At 39.7% G+C, this 13,201-nt stretch overlaps 1 protein-coding gene across 1 annotated transcript in view; it reads right to left on the reverse strand.

Annotated features, from left to right (window-relative positions):
• The window catches only part of LOC119583498 (glutamate--cysteine ligase catalytic subunit-like), a 39,593-nt gene extending 28,235 nt beyond the window's left edge, over positions 1–11,358 (reverse strand). The window contains exons 1-2 of the mRNA XM_037932014.1: positions 11,136–11,358; positions 197–306 (exon numbers count right to left, since the gene is read on the reverse strand). Coding sequence (XP_037787942.1) covers positions 197–306; positions 11,136–11,285 — 260 coding nt within the window. The 5' untranslated portion in view covers positions 11,286–11,358. The remainder of the gene's footprint in view (positions 1–196; positions 307–11,135) is intronic.
• Positions 11,359–13,201: the final 1,843 nt, after the last annotated feature.

Consider the following 13,201-nt stretch of genomic DNA (forward strand, 5'->3'; position numbering starts at 1 on the left):
TTTGAAAAAAATAATAACAAAAATAATGTGATTACTGCCATTTATAACTACAACTCATAAAACATTACAACTTGAACCAATAACATCAATTACAAAACATAATTGCATTAACTATAACTGCGACCAATAACGCCACTTACAACCAAAACTCACAATAACACTAACTGCGACTCTTAACAACATCAGTGACACTAACTTGGGGTTGGTTTCCTCGGCTTCACGGAGAACCTCGAGCAGTTCGGATCCGCGCAAGCTCAGTCTCGCCTTCCTGTTCTTGTGGTCAAGCTTGATAATCATGTACTCGATCTGTAACATTATTTCGGGGATATTTTAGGACCTTTTGAAGGTTTAGGTTTCTTTCAGTATCGTTTGTGTTTAATTGTTATGTATATATATATTTTTTTTTTTGTCATCTGTTGTGTATTCTGTGTTTGGTTAAAGTATAAACCGTTTTGCACTGTATGATTAATGAGGTTTTAATGTTTTATGTTTCCTTTATGTATCGACGTTTTGGTACGGTTTTAATGTTTGTGTTACGACTGGATGGGATTAGTGTTTGATGTGTAACTTTATTTATGGAGGTTTTACTGCCATTCTAACGTTTGCGTTGTGCGTAAACCGCCAGGTACTTGATCTTCTGCAAGGTTTTAAATGTCTTTTGCTGTTTTAGTGTCCTTTGGTATGTGCTGCGTCATGTATTAAAATTCTAATAGCCTCATTTTTAGTTTAACGTGTACATCACACACGGATTTTACCAGTTTTTATTTTAGTGCGGACATTACACGCCGATATAAGTAATGTATTTATTATTTTACCTACATTTTTTTGACAGACAGTAATGTTAAGGTAATTTCATGCCATATGGTCATATTTTTATCATTCATTACCATTTTAATTCAATTTTAATGTCTGGTCTTCGAGAACATGCATACCACAACAAACAATTTATACATTACATTGCTATTTTTGCTGCTATAATGCCGTGCAGGTAATCAGGCATTTTCCCACTTGTTTAAAATCAATTCCAAAATAATGTTTATCATGTCACCTTTGGAAAAGAGTAAGACAGACAAACCCAAGGCCACATAAGTAACTCGGCTCAGGATCTTGTGTCGTGAAATATTTGAATTGCATTTAAATTGCAAACAACTTATCTACAACAAATAGTGTTCATAATAACAATAATGATATCAACAATATATAATAATAATAATAATAATAATAATAATAACAATGATGATAATGATAGTGATGATGATGAAGAAAAACAACATCAACAAAACAACAATAATAATTTTCATTATTATTATTATGGCAGTAATAATGGCGATGGTGATAATAAAGATGATAATGACAATGATAACGATAATGATGATGATGATGGCTGTGGATGAGGATGATAATAATAATGACATGACAATACAAAGGATATCGTCTAGTCTTAATAAAAAAGGCTTGATTAAAGCAGACCATGAGCGCCATCATGAGGAAAGTAACTGACTGACAAAATGAAGTACAGACTGATGAAGAATGAAGGTCGATGTAAAGAGATAGTGAATGATAAAGACAAACAACAGGAGAGGGGACGAGAGAGAGAGAGAGAGAGAGAGAGAGAGAGAGAGAGAGAGAGAGAGAGAGAGAGAGAGAGAGAGATCAGCATGGGTCAGAGAGATAGGGAAGGAGGAATTAAGTAGTCATGCGAGATGGAGGAACATGGCAACAATCTCCTTCAAGGTTAGGATGAAGGAGGCAGGCTAGGAGGGAGGCGGAGGGCCGTGTATGCGTTTGTTCATGGATAAGATAGGTCGGGGGAGAGAGAGAGAGAGAGATGGTAAGAGGGGAGGGAGGAAGGGAAGAAAGGGAGGGAGGGAGGAATGAAGGGAAAGGGGGCAGGGACAGGTAGAGAGAGAGAGAGAGAGAGAGAGAGAGAGAGAGAGAGAGAGAGAGAGAGAGAGAGAGAGAGAGAGAGAGAGAGAGAGAAATCTTACTGAGCTTCCGTTTCCTCGGATGTAACCGCCTTTTCTCTAACCACTTATCTTTCCTTTCCTATCAGAATGCAAACAACCGTCTCCAACACTCTTTAGGTCCTCAATTGTAAACAAGCGTCCATCTATATATATCTCACGAGGATACAGAGCTGCTCTAATGCTCAAGATCCCCCGGAATGCAAAGTACCTAAGAATGGACGCCCCTACCTACAACGGTAATCGCAATAGCCCATTCTAGATCCTCAATCACCTTGTTACATGAAGGTAAATATAGTGCAGTGACGTCACGAGAGGTTGAATAAGTATTCCGAGTACTTATATTTATCTTTTAACCTTCTATATGCTTCGTGTATTGAATAAAGTGTGGCTCTCTATACTGTAGATGTGCGCATGCGTTTATGAGCTCAAAATCTTATTCATCACTTTCGGCTGACCCGGTTTTCTCATCTGTAATAACTTCCCCCCCAAAAAAATATGCTCTCACTCATTTAACAGCGTGATTTAATGGCAGTTTTCCAACTAGATTTACTATCTTACCCTGGTTTTATGTCATGCTGTTTATTTTATGTGACCCGATCTCCGGATAGTAGGCGTGACCTCGCATGGAATAGCACCTCATTCAGTAAAACGGCTGTCCTCTTTTTTGCAACGTTGGGTACGAGATGACCGATGGAGATAAAAAGAGGTTGTTGTTTTCTTATAATCACTTTTGCTTTTGCGGTTGTAAGTGTTCTCCTGTCTCTGTAGCTCTTCTGTTTTATGTATTTTTTTTTATCTGTCTGTCTGTCTCTCTGTCCATTCCCCCCGAGAAATATCTATGTAAATCCTTCAAACGCGACAGTTTATGGCTATTAAGGATTACAAAACCGCATATTTCTAGATCTTCATATTCTCTCTTCCGTGTTAAAAAACACTCTTTGCACTCTTGGTAACTTCCATCTATGACAGACAGCCTGGCATTCCTGACAAATTTTGAGAACCAGAAATAGCCGGAGAGGCAGAGTGACCAATTTCTTGCCTTGACTCCAGAAGGATGAGTCAACTTTCCGATATAACTGTGGATAATTATTTTCATGTTTCGTTATCACTCATGATCATGGTAGTACTGTGTGATTAGACTGGCTCTATGTATGCATACGTAAATAAATATATGTAATTCATATATTTATATACCTATATGAATTATATAACTTTAACTAAATATATATATATATATATATATATATATATATATATATATATATATATAACTTAACTAAATATATATATATATATATATATATATATATATATATATATATATGTGTGTGTGTGTGTGTGTGTGTGTGTGTGTGTGTGTGTGTGTGTGTGTGTGTGTGTGTGTGTGTGTGTGTGTGTGTGTGTGTGCGTGTGTGTTTGTTTGTGTGTGTGTATATATATATATATATATATATATATATATATATATATATATATATATATATATATATATATATATGTGTGTTGTATGACACGTGTCCTAGTACTACAGCGATGGTGTCGAATGAATCATGTGGAAAAGGCTTCTATTTACAGCAGACCGCATGGCATATGGCATGGCGTGTGTCATTAGGGCACACGTAAGGATTTCCAAAGTGAAAAGGGAATATCGATACACATTCCTTCCCTCCGAGAAACGATCGCCATTTGTCGTAACAATTCCGGAAAATAATAAGTATTTGCGTTTGTTATGTCTTCCGGGAGGACGTATGATTAAATCAATTAGTAAGAAACTCAATTAGGCTGTTGCAGCGGCCGCTCTCAATGGAACTGTAATTAACTGTGGCTTGAGATATATTTCACATTCATGCATTATCATTTTAATGGACAAACACAAATGTGCATGTGTGTATATATGTACACACACACACACACACACACACACACACACACACACACACACACACACACACACACACACACACACACACACACACACACACACCGTGTATTGTATTATATGAATGCCTTGTCAGTTTAAATACATACGTTTTGGTTCTGGTATTTTCATAACTACAGTAAACATTTTCCAGTATGCTCAAGCATTTCATAAGTTATGCACATAATCCGACAGGAAGACAGCAACACACACACGAATCGAACGAGAAATCAAGGGAGAGGGAGAGGGAGAGGGAGACGGAGACGAAGACGGATACGAAGACGGAAAGAGAGAGAGAGAGAGAGAGAGAGAGAGAGAGAGAGAGAGAGAGAGAGAGAGAGAGAGAGAGAGAGAGAGAGAGAGAGAGAGAGAGAGAGGGGGGGGACCATGAGTGCGTGAGATGATATGCAGGAGAAAGAGAAGAAAACAGATAAGATGGAGAGGGAGAGGGAAAGTCAGAGACAGAGAGCAAGAGTACAGACAGGGAATGCAATCAGCAAAAAAGCGGAGAGAGAAGCTACAACCTCCTCGCCGCAGCACACGATGCACAAGACAAAGCACCAACGACATCGCAGAACACATTCATCGAGACGACCTGATAACTCTCCAAGGCTGGAGATTAGACGGAGATAACCATTCACCTGGTCCTGTTTGCTTATTACCTGCCGATTTCTGGGAGTCACAACTTTCTCTCTCTCTCTCCCGCATGATCTGCACGTGTCTGCTAAAAATACGGAGTTATCCACCCCTTGTCGCAGGTGTAGGATAAAAATAGGCTATTTCCTCTATGGTGTAAAATGCCTGCTCTCCTGTCGCTGGTTCTATTGCAGGATTCTACAACCCTGGCTCCGTGGTGACGCACCTTTTCACTTATGGATAATAGGCGTCTATAGTGTCGTAAGTGTAAATAAATATAGCTTATGTGTAACCATGGCTACACATAGCACAACAAAGGAAAACAAAATCATGATACCATAGTGAGGATAAAAATAGGTACACGCATCTCCGTGGTATGAGTAGCTCTATCAGGTGATAGTAACCTTAACCAAAGTAGCAATGCCAGGTACATCTCACGTGTAACAGATGAATATAAAACCTTTTTTCGAAACTTGGGAGATGTATAAATGCGCAAAACAGGTCTTTAAACTGAGTGACTCATTGTTTAAAACGAGCTCTGTGAATCGCATGTCTACTGGGACACACTTCTCACAGACAAAAGGAAGTGAGGAAGGCCAGAAATAAGAAAAAGGGGAAAAGAAAAGTCCACGAAGTCTGTGCTCAGATGTTATCATATGATCTGTCAAGGTTAATACAAAACGTAATCTTATCAATACATCTAAAGTAATAATCCTATAAATGTCCCTGTTCTTAGACCTTCTCACGCGTACCATCTCCCAATTCCCTTTCGTCCCTCTCGCCATCTCTCAACTACGATATACAATCAATAATCCTATTAGCGATAGAACTGACTAGTAAATGTAATGTAATAACGCAAAGGTCGCATATTCCGATGCAACGAGTTAAATACGTCCACGAGCCGGCAATTATGCAAATTTAACTATCATGACAACGGCACATGAAGGATAAGAGAGCCTGTGATATTCAATTGATTCGGGAATCTGTCAGTGCAATGCAATATTCGTCAATAGGCAATACCTACGTGTATACTTACACATGTATGCGTTCACACTCACGGACACGTATGAATATACATACGAGTACGCGTGTGTGTTTGTACGTGTGTGTATGCAACTGTATTTGTCCGTATGTGTATTTGAGAATGTATTTCATGTGCGTCCGAATATCTGTGTATATATGTACGTGTATGGGACAAATCACTCCTTTTAATCTAGAATTGTCGAATGTAAGGAAAAAGTATGTCTTTCCCGCGCGAGCCCGGAGAAGTGACATTTAAACTTTTGAGCAATTGGATTTCTCGACTCCGTATTTCACCGCCTCCTCTGGCCGCTCCGCCCTCGCCTTGATGATGCTTCCCGTATTTTATCAAACACTTGCATGCCTATCATCCAGACTTCAATTTCTCTCTCTTTTTGTCTGAAAAGTCTTCCTATCTCCCGTTTTCTTCGCTCGTGTTTACTCTTCGTTTTTTTTTCTTTCTTTTGTTATATTCCTTCTGTTCATCTTCTGCGTTTTCTAATGTAGACGTATTATTTAAATAGCTATTCTCTCTCTCCAACTCTTAGTCTGTGTGAGTGTGGCTCCCACTCTGTCTGCCGCTCTCTCTCTCCCACAGTCTGTCTGGAATTACTATCATACACCCAAATCTCTCTGACGTCACACAAGACAAGCATGAATCCTAAATTTACGGTGGACAGAAAAGAAAGAAAAACAAAACAAAAACATTTATCTTAACCTACTACCCACTCACAACACCGAACGATTCAGTTTTATGCGCGTCTTTACCCCTTTTACTAAAGAAGGAAAAAAAAAGATAAGGTCATGTCTTCTCGGGCATCAGATAAGAACCCTCCTTGTCACAGGTCGCGTTGCTTAATCTCTGGGAGCCGTGTTCTGAGAAAGCAGGCCTGTGCAATCCAGTCGAGGGGGCATTACTCTCTATCTCTGTCTGTCTAAATATTTATTCGCCTATCTATAGATCTTTCTATTTCTATATATAATTCTCTCCCTCTGCCGACCTTTCCTCTTCTCTTTTTTATATAATGTTTCCCTTTTCTCTTTTCATCACTGTTGTATTTCTATATTATTTGTTGCAATCGTTAATATACATTCATTATTATCATCATTGTTATTACTGTTGTCATTTCCATTAATATCATTATTCTCATTATCACTAGAACATCACCATCATCATTTTTCATCATCAATGACATCAATACCCTGATCAATTAAAACCATCACCATCATTAGCATCATTAATTTCATCATTATCATCTTCATAACAAAAATCACTATCGCCATTTCATATAAATCGCTCACTTTTTAATTTCCCACTCTTCTATATTCAATAAATATCAATTAAGTCGGACTTGGCGAATATGAAGCGTTGATATCAAAACTAATTTGCATTTAGATTAAACAGAAATCAATCAATGGCCCAAAAAATGCAGAGGAAAATTGAAACAAAGGCAATAATAATGGTAATGGAAACAAGCAAATGAATAGGGAAATTTATTGCCATGGTGATCGTAATGGTGATGATGATAGTGATGGTGGTAATGACAGTGATGAAGATGATGGCACAATAATGATAATGATGATGAATAATGATAATGATGATGGTGAATAATGATGATGATGATGAATAATGATAATGATGATGAACAAATATGACTTACAATGTTGATGAATAATGATGAAGATTATGATAAAAATACTTAAGATAACAATGAATACGATGGTCATGATTATGATCCAACTAAGACCAGAGATGATAATAATGATAAAAATGATAATGACGACTATTATGACAATAATACCAAACGCACTAAAACAAAATATCAGTAAAAATATTAAAGTACACAAAAACACCTTGAATTACATCCCATTTATCCTGCTCACTGTCAACACTGACACTGTCTATTATTAGGCTAGCAACACCCATCCTTCTGATAGGCCTAAATAGCCTTACCACACTCGTACTGTGTATCAACTTCCTTCCTTTTAGCTTCCCCTCTTTCCCTCTCTTGCTCTTTCTCTCTCTGTCTTCCTCTCTCTCTTTCATTTTCTCTTTTTATCTCTCTCTCATTCTCCCCGTGTCTTCCGTCTTGATATGTATATTCCTCTTCTCCCGTTTTTCTCTATCCCTCCTTTTTATTTCTTCTTTCCTCCCTTAACATCATTCCCCATCTTTACCCCTCCCCTTCTTCCCCTACTCCTGTCTCCATCCCGAAATCCCCCCCCCGTCCCTCTCCCCCCTTCCCTTACGCTTAACCCCTACTCCTCCCCCTCCCCCATCCCCAAAGCGTAATCTCTCGGCCTCTTCCCCCTATCCCCTCCTTTCCCTTATCTCCCATCCCTCCCTATCCCCCTTCTCCCAACCCATTCCCCCTCTCCCCTATCCTCCCTACCTCCCTTCCCCCTTTCCCCCCCTTCTCCCTCCTTTCCTCCTCCTTCCCCATCCTCTTAATCCTCAACTGCTGACCGGAAATGCCATCCTCGTGTCTTTGGTGAAGTTTTAGTTTCAAAAGCTGTCTACCTAGGCACTAAAAGGGGTTTATTCTGGGACTCGGTTACTACAGAGGCAGTGCAAGTGACCCAGTCGGCCCCGGGCCATCCTGCGGGTTTCGTAACGCGGGTATGGATTGCTGTTTGTCTTCTAATTACATTATATTATACTATATTATATTATATTATTTATATATATATATATATATATATATATATATGTGTTGTGTGTGTGTGTGTGTGTGTGTGTGTGTGTGTGTGTGTGTGTGTGTGTGTGTGTGTGTGTGTGTGTGTGTGTGTGTGTGTGTATGTATGTATGTATGTTGTATGTATGTATGTGTGTGTGTGTGTGTGTGTGTTTATTATGTTCTTGTTTATTTGTTTATTGTTTGTACCTCCTATCTGTGTATTCATCTACTTTTTTGTTTGTCCTATCCGTTCATTCGAACTTTTATCTGATTGCTTATGCACTCAAACATCTGTTCATCTATGCACACACACGCGCGCGCGTTTTATAATTTATTTGTCTATCTAATAGTTTCTTTAATTACTAAATTAAAAATTTAAGTGTTTATGCATCCACCCGCTCTTTCATCGAGTCAAATATTGATGGCGATGATGGTTGTGGTGATGATGATGATCGTGGTGGCGGTGGTGATGATGATGATGGTGGTGGTAATGATGGTGGCGATAGTGATGATGGTGGTGACGATGGTCGTGGTAATGATGACGATGGTAGTGGTGGTGGTGGTGGTGACGATGATCGTGGTGGTGGTGGTCGTGATGATGATGATGGTGGTACTGGTGGTGGTAATGAAGATAATGAAGATGATGATGATGATAGCAATAAAAATATAACGGTAAGATGGCAGTCATATTTATGATGAAGAGGAGAATGTTGTAATAATAGTAACATCACGGTGATGATAATAACGCCGACAGTGGTGATGATATTGATGTGATATTGCAGGTGCCATCAGTCTCAACAAAACAAAATAAGATAAAATCAACCACTTAAATCCTAAACATGAATCAGAGCACCTTCTCTCCCCCAATCTATTGTTATAAAACTAATCAACATGAAAAAGTACAATGACCAACAGTCTTTCTCACAACGACAAAGTCATCCTGAGGCTAACTCAAACTCGCTTCTTCATTAACATACTCATCCGTCTTGCCTCCTCCCTCTCCCCGTTACCCTCTCCTTCACCCCATGCTAACCCCCCTCCTCTCCCCTCTTCCCTCGCCTAGACATCCTCCCCATGTCCCCTCCTTCCTCCCCTCCCCCCTAGCTCCCGCTCAATCTAGCACCCTACCTCACTCCTTCCTCCCCCCTTTCCCTTAGCCTCCCTCCTCCCCTCCTGCCTTCCCCCAACACCCTCTCCCACTCCCCTCCTCCTCCACTTCTCCCCATTCCCTACCTCCTCCTCCCCCACTCTCTATCAGCTGCCTCTAAGTTGCTAGTCAGCGTTACAATTTTCTACACATCACACTGGCTAATTCAACGAAGGAAAAAATCTTACAGAGTAAACACTGGGGTGTATACAGAACTGCTTATGTTTGTTTTTCTTATTTGTGATTATTATGCCACTTGTCTGTCGTTGTCTGTGATTATCACGGTATACTTGTCTGTTGTCATTATAGTTTTACGAGTACGACGTGGGCTGTTTAATCATATTTAATGTAAATGGGTATTTTACAAGCATCTATCACTACCGTATATGGCATATATTATGTTATTCATTCAATGTAAATATTTATTTGCCATGCGCACCCAGGGGAATTATTTTATGGCAAAGGTTTACCGTTAATGGTTATTTTTGGATTCTGTTATCCGTTTCATGTAAACAGAAGTAGACATATTTATATACCCTCACTGTTATTAAGAGTGACACATACTTAAAGAAATTGGTCAATATTTTCTCTTCTTATAATACAGAGATCCCATATACCAATCAATACCTGATTTTCAAAAACAGTTAAAATACGATTTTAATCAGCAAAACAGTAGTGCCACACATATAACTATAAGATGGAAATGACATGGACATATACATATATATCTATGGATAATTAAACCGGACACAATCCTTAACGATTTTGTGCACTGCGTCCAGGCAGATCATGGTAGGCAGGCGCATGACAGTGACACCATCTGCCGCATGTCTCCAGGCCCAGCTGCCAGTTGGTCTCTCGAAAGCAAAGGAGAGAGAGAGAGAAAGAAAAAAAGGTTCACATGCTCTAACATTCAAGCTGTAATATGACGTCACAGTGTAATGTTCGCACACACGCACTTTGTCGTTTAACAGCCGCTCGGGAAAACATGTCTTCTTAGTTCAGCATCCTCTGTTGTTTCTCTAGCCAGCGACTAATTCTCTGTTTGAAGTCGTGGATGTCTCAGTCCCCAGGTCAACACACATACACACCCACGCACGTACATATATTAAATGCATACGCAGGCACAAGCACTAACGCAGACACGCCAGTAAAAGGAGCTTTCCCGAAAGCCTAACAATAGACATCTGGCACTCACGTCTTGCTAAGTCGTGTCTGTGCAATCGTTGTGTTGACGCGAACCTCCTCTACTTACGCGGCATCTGGGATCCCACGTTGATCTCTAGTTTGCAAACTGATAAATCCCAATAATACGCCGTATTTACACTCGCCTTAGAATATATAGGGGCTACACCAAGCCGAGTGAAATGTTTTAAAATTGAAAAAAGTTATCTCCCGGTATTTTGGCATACTGGGTGCCTGGCATACAAGACAATGTCTAACTGAATCACGGTGAAGTGTCATGTAGGCACTAATGCCGAAGACGAAAATTAAATGCACAGGTATAACTTCCGCAGATGGCATCAAGACCAGCACTAGGCCTACATACTAAACGAGTGCAATGTCAAGTCGTATTTTTAGCATAGAAAACCGTATGTCGTACGCATGGCCATCACGTGATGTCACGTGTGTCTGGTGCCCTTGAGAGGGAACTAGACACAAATTTAAAACGTGCCAAGAACAAGTGTAAAGAACACTGAAAATCACACTGTCATGGGTGTAGCAACCAAAGGAACGAAATACAAGTAGTTAGTATTTCCACGACCTACCTCATCACCCCATTTCAGACAGTCTCCCTGGCGACCCTTCAGCTGATGAAATTGGTTGATGAACTGTTTGATGCCATGTTCCCGCACGTGGTCAGCATGCTTTTTGGTCTCGGGCCAGGAGAGCGGTGTGCCCTCTGACAAAAGCCCCATAGCGTTTTTCAGACGTCCCTTCTTAGACGTCCAACCAAGACCAGGGTTGCCTCACACTGGCTTGGTTGGTGAGCTCGCGTCGTCTGCACCACTAGCGACTCCGCGCCGATGCCAACAAGGCACTATATTGTACTCTTTTTTTACTTTATTTATCTATCGTTTTGAATTATTTATTTTCTCCCTTGAGATCAAGTGTATTTTATTTACGTGAACATGTTATATAACTGCATTAAAATTCTGCAATTAGTGCGTATATTTAAGAGGTTAAAGCACAGGCGATGAGCGACGTGCAATTGTCGGGTGCGCAGTTACCATTAGTCGCTAACCTTCCCCTATAACCTCTCGCTACTACATTGATTTTGTTCATCTGTAATAAAGAAAACTGAAAACGCTGATGATGTACACTTTTGCATTTCCTCAAGTTGATATATCCTTTGGTTTTCTAATATAAAGGACTGTGTCTATGCTTATGAAGGAGACGAAAGGCAGTAAATTGTTTTGGTGTCCTTTTTGTTTTGCAAGTGACTGCAGAAGTAATTTCTTGCAATTTCAGGATCGTTAAAATGCGCGAAACACCAGTAGTCACATCGCGAAGCCTTCTAGTTGTTTCTGCGGTAAACCTATAACACCTTACAGCCTTTTTACAAATCCAGGAGCCCAAAATAACGCGACCTGAACCGTTTATAAAGTACATATACGAGGAGCACCGGCGCCGTATTTGACGTTTACCGGGAAACGCTGGGAATTCCTCTCGGCTGGAATCGATCGCTGCCCGGGAAGATCATTCACAGCTACCTTTTAAAGTGGAAAATCGATATACTTCATAATCATAAGATTTTGTTTTTCATTTATGGGTGATCTGATTAGTTAAGACTGACTGTCTGCTTATATTTGTGTATTTTTTATAAGGATAAATCTTTAAATAGAATCTTTAAACTTTCACGAAGTCTTGGAAAAGTGATGTCACTTGTTCGATAGGCCTATCCCTTGTAGGCGTATGTCTGGTACACATACGCACTCGTACGTTACCCTCTGTTTTTTTTTTTTTTAGTTGCACCTGATGTCAAACCTTTTCATACTTGTTTATGAAACTCTGTTTCCGCTTAATATTATTTGTGTGATGGTGGTGTTCTATGTGCAAATAGAAAACCATGACCTTTTACACAACCTTTCATCAAATCGATCCCTATTTTTTCAGGTTGTGCTAACGAACCCACCTAACTATGATATTTTGACATATCTGACTTCCTTCCTTGATTCTCCAGCATTTTGTCAGACAGATAATCCTGAATTCATGATAAAAAAAAGAAGACAGAAAATTTTCTTCTTTCGTGTTCCCATTCCCTATGGTTACCGCGTTTCTCTGGCTCCCGCGTTTTCAATTGACGTCGAGCAGGCTGTGCGTACGACTGCGCAAGCCTTACCCAGACGCTGCTGACTGACCCAAGCTCTGCACGCCGGCATATTGCAGAGCGCCGCGGGTTGGGGAACACACGTACGCAATGGCCATTTCCTTTTGGCAACCGTACAAACACAAGCAACTGGAAATGGCTTGCATGCGGGCGAGACGGTCGGTTGAGGCAGTCTGAAGGAGGAAGGCAGCTGGGTATAACAGCGGGGTCATGATTCTTTATGTAGCGGAAAGATGGTTATGTTTGGGTGGGCGGGTATCTATTATTGTCTGTCTGTCTCTCTCTCTCTTTCTATGTCTCTTTGTCTCTCTTTGTGTATGTGTATATATGTGTATGTATGTATAATATATATATATATATATATATAATATATATATATATATAAAAAGTATCACATATATATGTATATATATAAGTATATATATACACACATATACATTATGTATATTATACATATGCATACATATAAGTATGTGTATATATATACACATTATAATATGATTA

Source organism: Penaeus monodon, chromosome 2 (assembly GCF_015228065.2).
Source record: "Penaeus monodon isolate SGIC_2016 chromosome 2, NSTDA_Pmon_1, whole genome shotgun sequence".
NCBI classification, from domain to species: domain Eukaryota; kingdom Metazoa; phylum Arthropoda; class Malacostraca; order Decapoda; family Penaeidae; genus Penaeus; species Penaeus monodon.